This window comes from Pyricularia grisea, assembly GCF_004355905.1.
Source record: "Pyricularia grisea strain NI907 chromosome Unknown Pyricularia_grisea_NI907_Scaffold_7, whole genome shotgun sequence".
NCBI classification, from domain to species: Eukaryota; Fungi; Ascomycota; class Sordariomycetes; order Magnaporthales; family Pyriculariaceae; genus Pyricularia; species Pyricularia grisea.
In genome coordinates this window covers 3,353,506-3,372,085 of record NW_022156720.1, presented here as the reverse complement: position 1 = coordinate 3,372,085, position 18,580 = coordinate 3,353,506, and the positions used below count along the sequence as shown (strand labels likewise).

Sequence of the window (18,580 nt, the reverse complement as noted above, 5' to 3'; positions counted from 1 at the left end):
TTTTTAAAATTAAATTAATTTTATTTTTTTTTAAAATCCAACGGCGAAACCAAAAATTAATAACGAATAAATTGAAAAAATTATTTTATAATTTAAGGGTATATAAATAGTAAACGTTGTTTTTTCCGCCATTTACTACAGGTTTATTACAATCCGTAAATTTATAATTTATAAATAACGTAACGATAAATTCCGTTTCGGTATTTTGGTTAAAATTTAAAAAAAATTATTTTCGTTTAAATTTACGTTAAATCGATATTATACGGGCGTTTTTACGTTCGAAATTTTATCGTAAAATTCGTTAATAAATTTAATATTTAAAAAAAACAATTTTTCAATTAATTCCCCCAAAAAATTTGTTAATTTATTTATTATAATTATATGGTTAAAAATTAAAAAAAAAAAAAAAAAAAACAACGATCGGTTTATAATATAAAACGTTAAAAAAATTTTTATCGATTTAATTCGTTCGTTTAAAATTTAATAAAAGTTTTAAATAATCGATATCGGATTTATTTCGGCTAACCCCTTTTTTTTTAAAATAAAAAAAAAGAAAATTTGGAAAATTAACGAATTTTTTTTTTCCCAAATTATCGTTATTATTTGTATAATAAATTATGGCACGAATAAAATAAAAATATCGCGGATAATTACCGGTTTTTAAATAAAAATTTCCAAATATTAAATAAATTTTTACCTATTTAATTTTTATTTTATATTAGCTAATCGAAATTAAATTTTTTATTTTTATTAATCGTATTTAATTTATACCGTTAAACCCGATCGAATAATTAAATTTTCGATTACCCGTTCGATTACGAAAAATACCAAAAATATTACCCCCGAATATAATTTTATTCCAAAATCCAATTACAAAATAAAATCGAACGAAAAAAATTGCGAAAGAAACGACGGAAAATAAACCACCAATTCGAAAAAATGGCCGTATTAATAACCGAATAATAAAAAAAGGATAACGGACGAAAAATTGTACAAAATAATTTAAATCTGGAAATAAATATAAATTATAATGGTTATATTGGATAATTATATATTAATATATTATTTTAATTATTATATTAAAAAATATTCGCCGTTTATAATTTAATACGGATTTCTTAATACCCAAAATCGTTTTTTAACGTATAATAAAGGATTGAATAAATACGGTTACGTTTTACGTTCGTTTATATATTTAAATTAAAATTCTAATAATTTTATAAAAAACCGGGGAAATATTTTTAATACAATTATTTACGGTTTCGAATTTAGTTGTTATTTACGCCAAACGGGTTACGGTATTTACTAAAAATATATTTTTTATCCGATTTATTTTACAAATAATGGGGTATAAAATAAAATTTTAATAAATAATATTTATTTATTTTTATATTTATTTACCTATTTACCTTTTTATTTATTTAAATTATATTCGTTTTATTTATTTTATTTATTTAAATTGGTTAAAATATATTAATTTATTTAACGCAAAATTATAAATAAAAAAAACTTTTAATTTTAATTCTTTTTACTAATTTTAAAAGGGGTTGGAAAATAAAAACCCTTTTTACCGTTAAAATTATATTATATTAATTTTAATAATTATTATAATTTAATTTTCCATATTTTAATTTTAAAATATAAAAAAATCCCGTAATTATTCATTATAACCGTATTTGGGTATAATTTTACATTGTAAGTAAAAAATCTTTTTCAAATTCCTTAAATATTTTATTATAAATAAGCTTTATAACCAATATTTATAACCCTTTTATTTTTTTATTTATTCTTTTGCTAAAATCGGGTATTTTAACCTAATCGGCGGTGATAAATAAAAATATAACCCATTTTTGGGTATTTTCCTAAATAACCATTTGGTAAATTGTTCCAATCGATTTGTTAAATATATTTATATATATTTTATAAAACGTTTATTTGGCTTAAATGCGGCGTATAGGGGTTTTATAACTAAATATCCTATATAATTTTTACGCGCGGAATTTGGCGGTATTTATAGTATAAATATAATTTATAATTAAAAGTTTAAATACGTTATAACAAATAAAAACGCGTAATAAAATTTCCTTAATAAGGGTAAAAAATTAAATAAACGTAGAATAAACCGTTTTATATTATAATTATTAAATTTGGTATTATAATTTTTAATTTGGGGAATATTTATTTTATTTTATTTTCGAATATTTGGTATATTTGGTTTATATTATAATTATAAACCGTAATATTTTTTGCCCAATAATATATTTTGGTACCCAAATACGCAATTAGGAAATACCAATACCGATATATAATATAATAAACGGAACTACGTATTATTTAATATTGTTAATTAAAAAAAATAATAATTATCCTATATAACCATTAATTATTTACCAATTTAGCCATTTTTTTTGGGAAAACGTTAATATATTACCAAAATAAGTAATTTTGTGGCGAATTTGGCGTATTATTTTACCAATTTTTATAATATTGGTAAACGAAACGCCTTTAAAAAAGTTGTAAAAAATTTGGCGGACGAATTTATTTATTTTATTTTGGTAATTAATGTATTATAATAATAAGGTAACGACCATTTTTTCCTATTTAAATATTATTTTTTTAACTTTTTTAATGGGGATTTGAAAAAAAGTTTCGAAAACGTTTTTTAAATCGTTAAAATTGTCCACGTTTTTCCAATATTTATTATTAATTGGGGCGGGGGTACGTATTTTTAAACCAAATTTGGATTGTAAATTTTTTTAATATTAATTTTAACGTTTTTTAAATGGTTATAAAAAATAATTATTATAATTTTATTATTTTAAATGGTTATATAAAATGGTTATTTATTTTCTAACAATAAATTTTATTTTAAATTTATTTTCCATTTGTTTTTGTTTAAATTTAATCGACGTTATATATTTGTAATTAACGCGTAATTTCGATTTTTACCGCGATAATATTATATTAAATCGTTTACGCGCGCGGTTTACGAATAATTTAATTTTATCGCCATTATTTGTTTATTTTTTAAATTTTTTATTGCGGTTTCGTAAATTTTGGGCCTTACGACCGATATTATTATTTATTTTACGTTTGGATATTATTTTTGGTTAATTTTTAATTATAATTAAAACTATTGTAAAAAATGCAGGTTTTTACCTATATTTACTAACGATATTTATTCCTATAAATAGTGGTTTTTCCAATATAAAATAAAACCGCGATTAAATTATAAAATTGTAAAATTTGTAAAAATTTAAAATTTTTATTATTGCAATTAAATTCCAAAATTCGGAAATTTTTTTACAGGCGGTATTTTTTTAATTGGGTTAGCCTTATACCCACCCCGTATTTTATCCAATTAGGAAAACGTTATTGCCTAAAAAATTTTTTACGTTAATTTTAATCGGATTTAATTTCGTTTTTTTATAATTTTTTTTTTTTGGTAATCGCGTAATAATTTTCGGTTTTTTACCCGATTATTTATTTAACCCCAATTATTACCAATTTAAATTGTTTATTTGGTAACCATTTTTTATAATTATTTTATTACTTAATTTTAATTAATTATAATATTTTCCCTTTTATATTTTATTTCCGTTAAAACGTTTTGTAAAATTTTTAAAATAAAAATAATACGTAAATTTTATACGGGTAAAACGTCCAAAACATTTTTTAAAACCGCGGATAAAAAAAATATCGCTAAAAAACGCAAAAATATACGTTTTAAACCCGGTAATATATTTTTATTTTTTTATTATATATTTAATTTATTTATTTAATTTTATTTTAACTATTATTTTGCGGAAAATTCGAAAAATATAACGAATTTTTGATTTAATTATCCCCAAAATATTTTTTTAACGTTTAATCCGAAAAATTACCCACAAATATTTACCTAATTGCAAATTTTTTACGTTTATTATCGCGGTTTTATAAAAAATTATTAAAACGTTTTTTACCAATTTTTTTACTGGTAAATTTTTTTATTTTTTTACGTTATAACCATTTATTATAACCATTTTAATACAAAATAATTTCCAATTTTTACGTTATATACGTTCGCCGTATTATTATCCAAATTAAAAATATAAACCTCGTTAAATTTATTTTTAATATTATAAATGGTTAAACGTATTTATACGTTAATATATAATTTGAATTTATATTTTATAATATTATATCCGTTATAAATAGTTTTAAACCTAAAAAAAAAAAAAAAATAAACCGCCCGTTTTAATATAAATAAATTTTTTGGTTAAAAATTATTATAATTTTTTATTACGTAACGCCCGTAAATAAGCGGAAAAATAAATGGTAAAATTTTTATTATTAAATAACGTATTATTCCGGAAAAAATTCCCAAATTTAATTTTAAATTTTCGGTTAAAAACCTATTTCCGGTCCAAAAAAAAAACGAATTAAATATTTCGCCGTTTAAATTATTTAATTTTACCTTTTATATCGTTAAAATTTTTTTTAATAATAACGAGAAATTTTTTGGCGATAACGCCGAATCCGACCAAAAAAAAAAAAAATTAATTTATTATTATATTTAAAAAAAATAATAATACGTTTTATTTTAATTTAATAATTTAATATAATATAAAATAATTATAAAAAATGGTTACAATTTTTCAAAATTTACGTTATTTTATTTAATTAAATATATAAATATTTTATTTTTTCCAATAATTTTTTCGTAAATTTTAAATTTGTATAAAACCCGCGGGTTACCCAATTCGGGCCAAGCCCGCAAACCCGCGGGCCCCTATTAACCCGCCAAGAAAATCTATGGGCCCTTACGGGCCCCCATCCCAATCCCATGGGTTAATGGGCCGGGCCGGGCCCCCAAGCTTTTCGGGCTTTGGCAGGCCTTATTTAATATACCAGGACAGTATCTGCGCCGAATCTCGACACGCAAGATTTCCTTTTTTGGACGCGTCCCTGAGTCTACCCTGAGCCGCACTGAACTGCACTAAGCTGCCCTGAGTCTACCCTGAGCCGCACTGAACTGCACTGAGCTGCCCTGAGTTTACCCTGAGCTGCCCTGAACTGTCATTGCCCTATTTTGGGTCATAGCCCTGTGCCACATTATATGTTGGGCCATTTTCGGACTTCCTGAACATTGCTTTTAGCGTATGGTGATGCAGAGCAACAAAACTGTTACAACTCGACATAATTGCTCGTTTTCGATGTGCCTCAGATCGTAATCACGTAATTTTGACCTTGAATTCTTTAGTTTTAATTGTACACCTACGACCTAGGTAATGATAGGATACGTCATTAATCAAAAGTTTTAATTTGTCGCCCAGGTCGCTTTTTAGCAATATATTGTAAATTTCCCTTTTGAATTTATTTTGCTGTTTAATTTTAGGCTGCCATTGTTAAATGGCTGAATGGTGAGTGTTACCTGAGTTTTTGGCGCAATCGCCAAATCCCATTTTTGGGCCTTCGGTTAAAATTGCCCATCCAAAACGCGCATATCCAGACATTGGGCAGGGCTTGGCCCAATTTCGGCCTTTCCGTGTTCCAAATTTATTTTTTTGGAATTTTAGTTTTAAACCTTCCAATATTTTAAACATTCCAGTATTTAACGATTTTTGTCGACAAAAATTAGTCTCAGTGCTCAAACTAGACCACCCTTGCTTCGCAATGGTGGACCGGGCGCTCCATATACCTTTTAGCCACATGGCTTTTCGGCCAATCAAATTAGCCGAAAAGATCGCGCCCGTTCTAGTCTGAGGACATCTTGTCGATTATCGCCGCAAATGGAGGTTATGGCACAGTATACGTACTGTGCACACACTGTATGCGCAATAGCGATACAGTTAAAATACTGTGTATTTTTTTATTTACGAATATTTAATTAAATAAAAATGGTAAAAATATAATAAAAATATCGGTATAAAGTTTGAATTTGGGGCTTTTTAACGGTTAAAACAATGTATTTGTAATTATTATAATAAAATAAAAATAAAAATAAATAATCATATTATTATATTTAACGCCCTATTTAAAAATTTATATATAAATAATAATATATATAAACCTTTTATTTTTAAATAATAATAAATATATTTATATTAACACCCACGTATAATTTCTTTTACCAAATTATCGTCCGTTAATCTTTTATTTATATAAATATACGTTAAATTTAATAATTTATATAAATATTTAATAATTAATATATTTATTAATAAAAGGTTTTATAATAAATAAATTCGATATAATAAACCTTTAAATTTATCATATATAATAATATAATAACGTTTACTCTTTTATTTAATTTAAAATAAATATAAAATAAAATTTGAAAAATATAAATTTTATTAAATTTATATATAAAATACGCAATTTTAATAATATTTACAAATTTTCTTTACGTGGACGTTTGCTTATATCGGTTATATAATCGTTAAAATTTTGGTTTTAATATCGTTAAAATTGGTAAAAATATAAGCCCATTTCGATTATAAAATTTATTAAAAATATTTAATATTTAACCTACTCGAATATTTAACACCTTATATTACGTAATATATTAACCAAAATTTATATATATAATATATACGTATATACCACCTTCCACGTGCAAAAAGTTTTAAATTATATATTAAATTAAAAATATAATTAAAAAAAATCGAAAAATTCCAACACTTATTAAAAAACCAACCTCCATTTGAAAATCAAGGGCACCCATATCCCAATTCGACCAATATAACCATTAAAAATATAAATTAAATTATTATTAATTATTTCGTTAATTCCTATATCCAACGTACAAACCGTTTATTTTTACGATTTTTATTTAATTAATTATAACGGAGTGTCGGTCGCCGAATTGGCGAAATTACCTCCACTTGAGCCCAAAATGAACAAGTTGTCCTCAGACCTGAACCAGAGTGATTTTTGGTTGGACCCACAGGTACAAACAAAGCCACGAATTGAGCCACGGTTTAATTAGTGGAGCTCGCGTTTAGGGATGAGCCCTGAGACTAGATAAAAATCCAAGTTAATAGCAAATTGTTTTTGGGTTTATGGGGTCCAATGATAGGTTTCCGTTTTAATTGCCTAGCCACCTTTTCGGCCCAATTTCAAAGTTTATATACTTTATAATTTGCCTAATGTCACCTATCCTAATTCTTTCTCAATATCGCTTTAAACCAATCCGAAGGCCAAAATGGGTTTTAATAATTGATTTTTTGTTTAATCTGACTTCCGTTAAACAATAGCGGGTAAAAGGGCCCGAAAATATCCCTAATGTTATGACCGGGACAGTACCAGGGAGAGAAGGTAGGATTCCACCCTCCTAACGACATTCTCCCCGAGAAATACTGCCGACAGAACCCCGGACTTCATGAGGATGGAATCAGGTGACCACATGTGATTGCCAAGGTATAATATCGAGTGATCTTTCGAGATTAGGACTAACGCCAAAAGCAAGTTACGTTAAATAATCTGTAGAGCTCAAGAGAGATCACATTTGGGCCAGAGGCTGCATTAACAAACTAACTACCGTGTAGATAGATTTACTTCTAGGATTGCTTAGTAGCAAATAAAATCTACTTAACCTCGATGTTTGTTGTACTTGAAACCAATTATAATTTCACCCCAATTATCGAGAACCCCCAGTTATATTGTTGATGCTTAATTGCTTTTAGCAATAGTACCCTTACCTTTAGAAACAGATTACCCCGATATTTTTATCGTAATACCGAGGCCTCCGTAGGACCACACGAATTTATGATTAAAAGGTTTGAGCACATTGGTTACATTTCGGGATAGTTTAATATTTTCGACTTACAAAATTCCAGCTTTTTCTGTATTATAAAGGGAAACGGTATAATTAAATTTAAACTTCGATTTTTTACTATATAAGGGATAAAAATAAACGTAGAAATGTTATTTTGCAAACGTCCATGTAATTTTTCAGGGGTTTGGTGGGCTTATTTCCGCTTAATTTTTATATTAATGCCAAAATTTTCCTCAATTGGCAATAGTTTCGTGATGAACAAGATTAATTGCCTGTTTAATGCATATAAAACGAAAACTATGGGTAACGACGGATTTTAATCGCTGGTTTTCATCCCAGCCCCTTTAAGAAATTACCACGACTGTTTTATCTGCTCATTCGCTTATCAACTTCGCAATTCCTTTCATCCGGGAGGCCTCCTACGATCACGCAGCTGCTGAGGTTTTCTCCCAAGTCGGCATCAGTCCGTCACCGAAACGTATGGATAAGCTAGCTCCAACAACACAGCTGAGCTGACAGACTATTATATGATTATGCGTAATCTAACTAGATATCGGTAATACCGAAAATAAATCAAGAAGGCAGGCGAGGCAGATTTTACGCCCCTCAGCCATGAAATGCCGAGTTTCAGGAGAATGATAGGCTGGATCTTGGGAGTAGAAGGAAATTGTGAATCCAAATCCGCCTCGTCAAACCAACTTCTGATCACGTTCATAGACTGTCAAAATCAACACCCCTGCCCCGAGACTACAACATTGAAGTGACGAGTTGGCTAGCCTTAAATTTATTTAGCTTAGTTCTGGCCTGATATCATGGGAGGCCTCCCTCATGTCTCCGCAAGCTGCAGTGCTACTTCTTTTTGTTCGGCGGATTTCATCCCTGCTATGATAATGAAAACACTTCTTATTATGCAGTCGTCCTTGCCTCTGGATTAGGATACCCTGATCTAAGAGCATGTTGGCAAATTTAGACTGCAAAGCGATGACAGCCTCTTTGCCTTGGAAATTTCAACCTCCTTATCTTCTATCATCATCCTAGTCGTCTTCCGCCAACAAGAACTTCGTTCTCATATCTGGCTCTCCACAAAACTTGTTTTCTTTCACTCTGATCCTTCCAACGGAGGTCAGAAATCACCATCGTAAACATGGGTTCTTACCTCCCAAGTGTAAAGTACGAGCACGGAAGTGATATGGAAAGCCGTTACTCGAGTGTCGCAGATCTTTCAGGGACTCCGGCATCATCCCGTATCTCGGCCACATCTGAGCCCTGTCCATCACCATCCGCATCCTCTATTCACTGCAACATCCACCGCATGCCTATGAATATGTCGCCACAGCCTCAGCCGCAATGTGTGTTGGTTCCTTGACTGGTCCTCTAGCTCCACCATAATTTGATTGTTACAGCCCCTGCATGGAGGGAGTCATCCGACTGGTTGATTGTGCCGCACAGACACAGAATAGCCAGCTAGACTGTTCCTTGCAGGGCTGTCAAGTTTTGTAAATCTTTGACTGTAGTTTGTGTTACAATAGGGATGAAATAATGTGGTGAACATGGAACACTACTAAGTACTCTGGTTGGATATGCGCCATACTAGGGTGGTGGTGGGGTGTTCGTTCTGTTTGGGGTACCAAATATTGCCATTGCAGGTGACGCCGTCGCAGAGCCTTGCTATATCCTAACCCCACGCCAACTCAGCCTGGGCTCCGGACTTATAAGTCTTGGGGCACTACACCCTCTTCCACAAAGGCAGCAGCCGTTCTCATCCCTGCTGCAACCTAGCCATCACCACTAAAGACATGCCTTTATGAAGACGCGTTGCAATTATTAAAATTCCGAACTTATCCATTACTTTCCCTGATCCACCACTTTAGGAAATAGATTTGCACGCATTTTCCATTCTCCGTTTATTTTGTGCTCAGACCTAAAAGGGTATTGGGACTTGCCACCATCACAGCAGCGACGCCTCACGAATATTTCTTATGCTAGTTGGAACTTTTTCGTGGAACCCAGTGGCGCGTTTGCGCATATATTTTGGGCAACATTACTAAGATAAATACGATAGCTCGTTCAAGCCGTGATAGCCCTCTAGGTTTGGATACTTGGCTTTCCGGCCCAGCTTCCTCACGCCTGCGTCGTCCCGGCAAATCCAGTACAATCATGATGTAGGCAGCCCTGGACCACGCCCTGCTTATCCCAGAACTTACTACTAAACTTGCAGCGTAGAATCGAAGCTCCTCAAACGGAGCAGTGCTTTAGAGAGCATGGCTGGTTGTACCAAGAGTCCCTGAAAGGCAGATACCCATTCCCAGCAGATCAAGTGCGTAAACCAACGGTTTGTAGACAGGTGAGTAATATCACCAGGAACACCATCGCTAACCAAGATACTACACTGAACGGGATCGCTTGGACATCTTCAATCAGACGAGACCTGTCCAAACGCCAGTAGTCACGGGCCGAACCACATTGACCAGGCGGAGTTTTTATGTCTGCTTCGATCCCAGCTAGCCAAAAATCGCGGGCCTAACGCGGAGTCTGCGCCCCTCTATTTGTCAGGGTCTGTTGGCTCGCTCTTCAAGATTCGACTATCATCGCATGGATATACACTTGTGGCCAAGGGCGTGGAAGTAGCCAACATTATGTTTTTACACCGCGAAAATCGGGTGTATAACAACCTTCGCCCGATCCAGGGAAAGCACGTTCCTGTATGCATTGGGTTGATGTCTCTGGAACTCCCGCTTTACTGCGACGGCGGTGTTTATGAGCATTTTCTAATCCTTAGCTGGGCCGGCCAGCCCTTGTCAAGTACTGCTGGTCATGTCGATAAATCAGTAGCGACTGCTTCGATTTTCAACGCAATTGACGAGATACACAGGCTTGGCGTCCTTCACAGCGATGTTGAGGCGCGCAATATCGTATACGATCAGCGCCCTATGGTTGTGGATTTCGAGAGAGCGGTTATACGCGGCCGTGCCCCGCTCGGGACCATTTGTATCAACGCAAAACTTGGGAAGAGAAAGCGTGGGGCAGCCCCGAAAAAGGAGACTGACGAGTTCGCAAAAGAGCTTCTTGTAGCTACACAGCATGTTTTGAGTGTGTGGCCATAGTAGATCTTAATAATACTATTACTTTCGTAAAATATTACAAACTTTTAACAAAATCGTGCTCAGCCGTGTGAAAATGTCTCCATATGACCGTGGGTTGCATGACACGGAGTTCCTCGTATAATGTAAATGCAAGAATAGTCCTAATCATGATCAAGCTCATAAACGAAGATAGAATAAGTACGAAAAGCCCAACATTAAACCCAAAACAAACTCTGGAGTCTAAAATGCCTAAGATGAAGTAAACAATTCCTCAAAAAAACTGCGCAATTCAACATCTACCCAGTACGTCAAATCCCTCAGGACGGCCATGAGCTTATACAGTTCCAATAACGACTTCGTACTTCCGATGGAGACCTCGTACACAAACTGAAAGTCCTCTGTTCGGTCGCAAATGTACGACAGTTTCCAGTCGTGCTCTGTGATCAAGATGACCGGTATTGTCGATGGCACTCGAACCTTGGTTCCTGGATTTGCCGCTCGCTTTTCCGAAACCCAAGCTTCCATGCGAGCGAACCAGCCCGCCGTCCATATTGACAGTTGCGTTCGTCCTTCGTCTGCACTGGTCGAAACTTTTGTTTCAATGGGAATGCCCATTGGCCTCAGTCTCAGCGGGCCGTGGCTGGTGTGGTTGACTGAAACCTGCCCGGACTTCTGGATAGTCTGCTCAATAGAGGCCCCAAGTGGTGTTTTTTTGGTTTCGTTCAAGGCAATAGCGAGGTCGATCATCTTACCCCTGGTAACGATGTCACACTCTGTCCCTATCGTCGTAGCGGTTGCGGCAGATGAAGATGCTGCCGAAGAGATTCCCCCGCTGGCCGCCATGGCTGGAAGCCAGTCAATTGTCACTCGCGCTGTTGGCACAAGTAGACTTCTGACGCCAGGCCTATCTGCCGTCGCGAGCCTAAGCAATGGGAGGTGTACTTCCGCGTTCCACGCCGTCTCCGATTCCCTCTCTTCCATGCATCTGGCTGCCTCATCCCTAATCTGAAGCAAGGCGAAAAGCTCTGCTTTCGTTGGTATGCTATCGTTACCATCGGTTGAAAGATACCAGTCCTGTGGCCAGGCTTCTTCCCCTGTTTGTTTGAGATGATGGACAAGGGCCGGCTCCTCACTCGCTCGGATAAATGGAGTCCGGAAGGTCGTGATTTTATCGATACGCCGATGTAAGTCTAAAACAGTTGGGTCGGGGAGCTGTGCGGACGCGTTCGACAAGGACGCCATTCGAACTGGCTTCTCGAGCCGGCCAAGGTCTATAGTTCGTTTTATGGGGCTAGATGACCGCCCTTTGCGTGGAGAGGAACTGCGTGTCCGGGAGTAGGCGCGGTTGGGCAGCAGGACCAAGGCACCCTGTTGTTTTTTAGTGGCCAACAGAGCTGCATGTGGTGTATCCGCATCGTTTGCGGTTGGCTGCGGACGGTCGATTTCGTTCAGTGACTCGACTCTTCTTCTTTTGGATGGTGAGGAAGACCGCGGTGCGTGCGATGGCGGAGGCGTGAAGGCGTCGGGATCGGGGGACATCTTGCGCTTGACTCGAGTTATGGTTGAGGCGGGAGCAATGCAGCCTGTCGGTAGTTCGCAGCATTCAAGCCACGATAAGATTGGGCAGTGTGAGGGTTCCGATGCCATCGCCGCAACAAGTCGTTGAAATGATTCCTGGTGACTACTTGGCGGTCGATTAAAATCGCATGATTAACGGTAGTGTCTGTCGATTGGGTGGGTCCCTGTTGGTTGTGCGGGGCAACCTGAGGGGCGCAGCACAAGAACCAGTCCAGAATACGCACTGTTGTATCACGTGGCTTGACTACGTCAGCAATCGAGTGTGTTCAGCTAGGTTGGCTTGTTGGCCTGCTCAAAGTCAACACCTATCCGTAGATCAATCCTATCCCATCAGCCAGCTTTGGAAAGAGACGAAGTTCATACAAAGATGGCATACAATGCCGAAAGATCGGGGGTCTTGGTCGTGACGCGCGGCACTAGGACGATTGCACTAACTCCAAAGCGGCATTTTCATTTTCAGGTTCCACGCTAACGTTGGGTACCCCCTGTTGGGTATGAGGATCAGGCCCCCAGACCTACCTCTAGAATCACCACTCTACCCCGCCAGCCACACCGCCGGCAGGCACAGCCACGTTAAGCCCGGGGTACAAAGGGGTCCACTAACCATGGATAATCTTCGTCAATAGCGCCTAATACCTAATACGCTGAGGTTCTCCAATCTATGCTCGGCCGTGACACCCGCAACGGATAAAATCGACGTCGATTCCAAAGATTCCAATGGCGATACGCCGCTAGTAAAGGAAGGCGCATTATTTCTTGGTCCCGGCGTGAGGAGATTCCTCGTACAGAGGACAGCATCGAAGATTGGTATTTCATTCTATGTGATTCAGAAGAAGCCGAGTCTCCATCCTTTAAAGATGTCTACAAGATCAAAAAAGTGCCGGTAAATATGCCGAAGCATATTATGACGAAGCGGCCTGGACTGCGGGGGTTGTTTTTCCTCTGCTTGAATTAGCGATACCGGATGACGAACAGCTGGTTCTGGTGCCTTGGTAAGCAAGGCAGCGGGAGAAAATTGTGCTGGGATAGAGCGCAGTGAGCCAAGCCAAAATATCATGACCATCCGTGTTAGGTGGGAACGACGGTTTGGTTCAGAGGGTTGGGCGGCCGATGCATGGGCAACAAAGTAAAATCAGCTTGAGGCCGCCTGCAGGGCCATTGGTCCTGCAAGTGCTCGGTGAGACACTCGATTGCCTCATCTCGACGCTTCTTGAACTGATCTCGGCGTCGCTCCTCGTATTCCTCATCTGTTTTATCCGCAAGTACCGGTGGGTATGGCTCTGAATACCGACAGAAATTCTGGCAATGGCCTCTGCTTATAGTCTTGGCCACAGTTGCGTCGAAAACGTAGCCATGCGTCGGTTGATCTATGGGCCCTTGCGCTAACTGTATGCCATTAGTACCTATTTGCTTGTGTTTGGTTAACTAATTCCGGGTTTTAGATATGGGATATGCTGGAGCCTGAACCCTTATTCAAAGTCTACAGTCACGACAGTGGTCTTAACGAAGCGTTCCGCCTTGCTCATATGGTAGCAATATTAGGCCCACCACCTTTGGATTTTTTGAAGAGGAGTGCCACCTCAGCAAAATATGGGGATGATGATGGAAAGTGGAAAGGGTCTGTCCCGATCCCACCGCCGACAAGTCTCGAGTCCCGATTTACGCAATTCGATGGGCAGCGCAAGACAAAATTCCTCGATTTCATTCGGAAATTGCTCGAATGGGATCCACAACAGCGGCCTTCAAGTGGAGATGCGTATATGCATCCATGGTTAGCTGAAGTTCGGGGAGAGGAAGACGATTCGTAAGTTTGGTTGAAAGTTGGCAACCAAAAAAGTCCGTTGGGCAGAGTCCGTAAATGAGCAAAATGAGCGTATCACAGCGCGACCTCGAACAAAGATGTTATAAAGCTCATGATAGATATTTCCGTGGCCTTCGACCTGCAGCAACACCAAAGATGAGGATACATCTTTAACTATATTTGCAGGTAAGTCAACATCGCAGCGCATTCCTAATAAGAAATTTCCGCTCCAAGAAACCGGTAGGGAATGTAATGGGCAGCTGCGTGTTGTATGCACAAACCATGCCAATGATACATACCAACTTGGCAATATGATATATTCTGCATAAATCACGGAAATTTCCGAAAGATTGCCTGAGGGCGATAGGTGCCTGTTGTCATACATCCAAAGTTAGTAACCGGGCACTTCCGCGGCCTACAGGCGATCGCCTCTCAGAATGCTACCTTCGATTTTAATAGATACCTAGGGTGACCGGACCATGAGCGGCGGCTCAGGGCATTCGTTACCCATTGTCTTCAAGAGCGATAGATTTGTCAATAGCTATGGTACTACCTGACCATCCGGTGGAGACCTTGGTTGCCCGGATGCTTCCCGTTGTCACAATGCACCACCTACCCTGTTCGAACAGGCCATCCGCTGGCTCTCGTAACGTTAGTGCTAGGCGGGTTCTGGCGAATACCTTGGCAGCCTCGGTTCGAACGTCTGTCTCAGTGTAAACCTTGCATTTATCTTTGTCCACAAGTTATTCAGTCCAGCAATGTGACAAAACATGCAACCATGCTTGGTAGGAAAACTTATCGGATTCATCACGGTTGGTTAGCTATACGAGAATCAATCTCTTAGCTTCCTCTTCCGTCCCATCCCTTTCCTCCATTCCATTTGATAAATCCCTCAACACCTCGAATTCAAGCCAGCTCACGAGCGATTATCGCAGCAGCCTTTGAATAATCGTCCATTTTGATCGTCATGGCTTTGAACGAAGCAGACCTTCCTGCTTGCCTGGCGACCGCCAGCAACCGAGTAACCTTGGCGAAAAGATTACTTCGCCCTCAAAGATAGCCGCGAGTTCGCTGTGCAGTTCCGCCCGCAAGAGCTTGACCTCCACGTGTTCCACACCGCCCGCAAGGCCCTAGGCGACGTCGTACCCGAGGCCGGCGTGTTAGAGGACGATGAGCTGAAGGAGGGTGGGTTTCATGCCTACTGGATGACGCGAATGCCGGGTCGCATTTGGTCACACGGCATCCGCGGCAGAGGTGATGAGGGCCGGATCACAATCTGCAAATCTCTGGGCGAGGCCTTTTCCAAGGGCTTCCTCGACCCCGATGTGTTTCCTGGATACACATCAGAGGCAGCGTTGAACAAAACGGTCCGACCTCATTTGGAGACCATCCTGGCTTCGGACCTCCCCGAGCTGGTCCCGTTCAGAAAGGCCATCCAAGAACTCGCCCACGAGCTCGACAGCCTTAATCGCCTCCCCCTCTGGATCGCTCACTTTGATCTCAACGAGGTTAACGTTCTAATAGACGATGATTGCCGCGTTACCGGGATCATTGACTGGGAGCTTTCGAGGCCGCTTCCTTTCGGTGTGGGGTGCGGCCGCATCCACACCATAGCAGGCGAATATAGCCATGTCGAGTTTTCCATGCCTGATTGCTTCGTCAAGGCTGAAAAGGCCTTTTGGCACGCTATGCTTGACGGCATGGTCCCAGAGGTTAGGGAAAAGTTGGAGGAGATTCCAGAGATCGTGCAATTGGGCGTACTCATCGGCACAGTTATGGATTGTATCAACATGGAAAACGGAATGCTGTGCATTTCAGAAACATCTATCAAGGCCCTGGACAAGTTCTTGACCTACCGCATCCCAACACTGCGGGGCGAGGACGGACAACCTTACAAAAAAGTAACGTCAACTCAAAATCTGCTTGGGTTTTGGCCGATCCTACAAATTCCCAACTACTTGGGGGCTGTGCGTTGTGGGACTCCTCAAAGAAATGGTTACAAAAACGCGGGTCAGTACAAAATCGTGGGTCACTCGTTGCTGGATTTAATCAAATTGCTTTCTGATGTGCAAGTCTCGGACGACCAGTAGTGGAAGTCACTTATGGATGAGATTGAAGAGTCTGGTACTAGCATTTGCCTTTCTCAAGAGCTCGTGCGTAGGGCATTGAATTTATTTCCCGCAGCGGATACTTCGACGATATAGCCAAGTGGACAACGGCGGATGCTTCCCAAATGAGATTACTTAGGGTTCGTGTCATGGTGTCTGAACAAAACTTGTCAAGCGAATGTATAGATGAATGTCCAAGGTGGTGACGGCCGAGATGAGGAGGAGCACGCCTCCCGTTACCGCTGCCCACTTGATAAAGATGGGAGCTAGTAGCCTGACAAACACTTTGCTTCTCGCGCGAGCTTGATATGTGATTCCCTCCCCCCCCCCCCCCCCCCCCCCCCCCCCCCCCCTCACACCCTTCTGTCATGTCTGCATGCAACTATTGCTCTCAGACAAGAGGTGAGGTCCTCTTCCTGGCAGTTAGTTATCGGTTTTCTTGGCATTGTGGCACTTGATGTGGTTGGAATCGTGACCAAGCAAACAATTGAGCGATCGTCATTCAGGCTGGCTGTGACAGGGGATAGCAAGCCAAAGTCCGAGGTTATACCCTCTGACAAGGGTACAGGCTTTGCCAAGTGCCGGCAAAAAACTCGACTTCTTTGTTGCGAGTATGGTAGCAGTAAAGCCAGTCGAAATCGCTGTACAGGGAATTATCCCATTTGGCACCAATTATAGTTAGATGGAGATGCAAGTTCCAAATTCCATGCGAGTTGTTGCATTTGAAGAGAGCAACGGAACAAAATCAACACTTGGCCGTTTGACTATTGTGGGCTAATTATCCATGGCAAAAACAAAATAGTTCCACGGTTGGTGGACTAGCAGGGGGGAAAGACTTGCGGGGGAAACAAGGCGATGACCGTGATTATAGCCCCCGTAATATTTTACTCCCCGACCAACAGAATATTCGACTGTCGCGCCGCTTTCGATGCCACATCCCAGATTGCGTATCCCATATCGACGAGTGAGGATCGCCACGTCGCATTTGGTCATCTGGACCCTTTAAATCCCAAGGCTATATTCGTTGCTATGACCGACTAAACGACCAATATTGCGCACGGAAGCTTTGCAACTGTGTAGAACAAGAACCTATTTGAGATTGAAAGCAGTGTCGTGCCGCCAGCCGGAGATAGAACTGTCACAATTGAGGCACGAACATTTGCCGAATCCTGCAGCTCAACGGTCAACACAATGCCACAAGTTCTAGTTGCAAACCACGATCATTCCTGGTGCATGGAATGCTGCGTTGACCGACTAAGAGGTTTGCCTGCCTTCTCGAAGTATCGACAACAAATACGAACTTCGCTTGGGGGTTAGTTACGCCCATTAACTCTCGCTTCGAAAGTATACGTAAGTTCATATCCAAACGGTCATTGTTGCCTGTTCGCCTTCCTTTCTGTCGAGCCATTTTGCCACCCATGTATATTTGAGGAAGGCCCATCATCGTTATGTACAACCTCAGAACAAGCTTAGCAGCTCAGCCTCAGTTACATTAAACATGGGCAGGCCCATTTGAAATACGGCAACCATGTGCTCAGGGACGGGGGTCAAGATTAGGTTGCACGCGGCTGGTTTCTGATAACGGCCTGTCGGAAAGTCTGCTGCATTGTAACACCATCTTTTCCAGCGTTCTGCCTATATCCAGAAACTGCCCAAAGATTCCGGACTTGTTGTACCATCGTCTTTATAATTGCAGATATCTCTCTAGAACTGATAAACTTTGTTGCGCGATCCTTCATTTTTGTGCACTGACATGAGGAGTTCAAATGATAGGTCAAGCTGACTGATGAGGTCTTGAAACTCGAAACGATCCAGAAGCACCTTGTTGCCCTCAGAATTTCCACTACAATGTCGCGCAGTAGCCTGTCGCTACTTATATTGGTTCCGTAAATCGCCTGGATTGCTTCGTAAAAGTCGGGGTGACTCCAATGCTTTGCAGCCTCCGCGCGAAACTTGGACGCAGCTAACACTTTGAGCTCGCTGACTTGCAAATAATCAGCCAGGGCATAAACGTTACAGTGGTCAAGGAGGAAGGTTTTAGCTCGGAGAGCCTGTGCAAGGGTGCCCAGCTCCACACCTGAGCTCTTGTCTCCCACCGCTGACTTCCTCTTGGTTCTTTCGTCTTTCTTGCTCCTGGGAGCGTCTTCCGTATGCTTATGCTCAGGTTGACTCTGGATCGCCATGGCTGCCGATTCGAATTGTAATCCACACTCGCTCGCTTTTGTAAGTTCAGAATGGGAAGGCGTATAGT

General features: G+C 39.2%; 4 protein-coding genes across 4 annotated transcripts; 3 read left to right on the top strand and 1 right to left on the bottom strand.

Annotated features, from left to right (window-relative positions):
* Positions 1-9,830: 9,830 nt before the first annotated feature.
* Positions 9,831-10,121, top strand: PgNI_10035 (uncharacterized protein; the record flags this gene model as incomplete). Its single annotated transcript, XM_031130014.1, has 2 exons — positions 9,831-9,921; positions 9,983-10,121. Coding segments are annotated over exons 1-2 (144 nt in total), but the record flags the coding sequence as incomplete, so codon positions are not given.
* A 970-nt stretch (positions 10,122-11,091) lies between these two features.
* On the bottom strand, positions 11,092-12,381 carry PgNI_10034 (uncharacterized protein; the record flags this gene model as incomplete). Its single annotated transcript, XM_031130013.1, has 1 exon — positions 11,092-12,381. The coding sequence occupies one exon, from the start codon at positions 12,379-12,381 to the stop codon at positions 11,092-11,094; it is 1,290 nt and encodes a 429-aa protein (XP_030978245.1).
* A 1,432-nt stretch (positions 12,382-13,813) lies between these two features.
* Positions 13,814-14,448, top strand: PgNI_10033 (uncharacterized protein). Its single transcript, XM_031130012.1, has one exon. It carries the CDS (start codon positions 13,872-13,874, stop codon positions 14,226-14,228), a length of 357 nt encoding a protein of 118 aa, XP_030978246.1. The 5' UTR covers positions 13,814-13,871; the 3' UTR covers positions 14,229-14,448.
* Positions 14,449-14,999: 551 nt separating this feature from the next.
* PgNI_10032 (uncharacterized protein) lies at positions 15,000-16,599 on the top strand (the record flags this gene model as incomplete). Its single annotated transcript, XM_031130011.1, has 3 exons — positions 15,000-15,006; positions 15,260-16,122; positions 16,516-16,599. The coding sequence occupies 3 exons, from the start codon at positions 15,000-15,002 to the stop codon at positions 16,597-16,599; spliced, it is 954 nt and encodes a 317-aa protein (XP_030978247.1).
* Positions 16,600-18,580: the final 1,981 nt, after the last annotated feature.

What these genes read in the sequence shown, in the direction of transcription:
- PgNI_10033 (XM_031130012.1), top strand. Translation starts at nt 13,872, where the DNA reads ATGCTGGAGCCTGAACCCTTATTCAAAGTCTACAGTCACGACAGTGGT.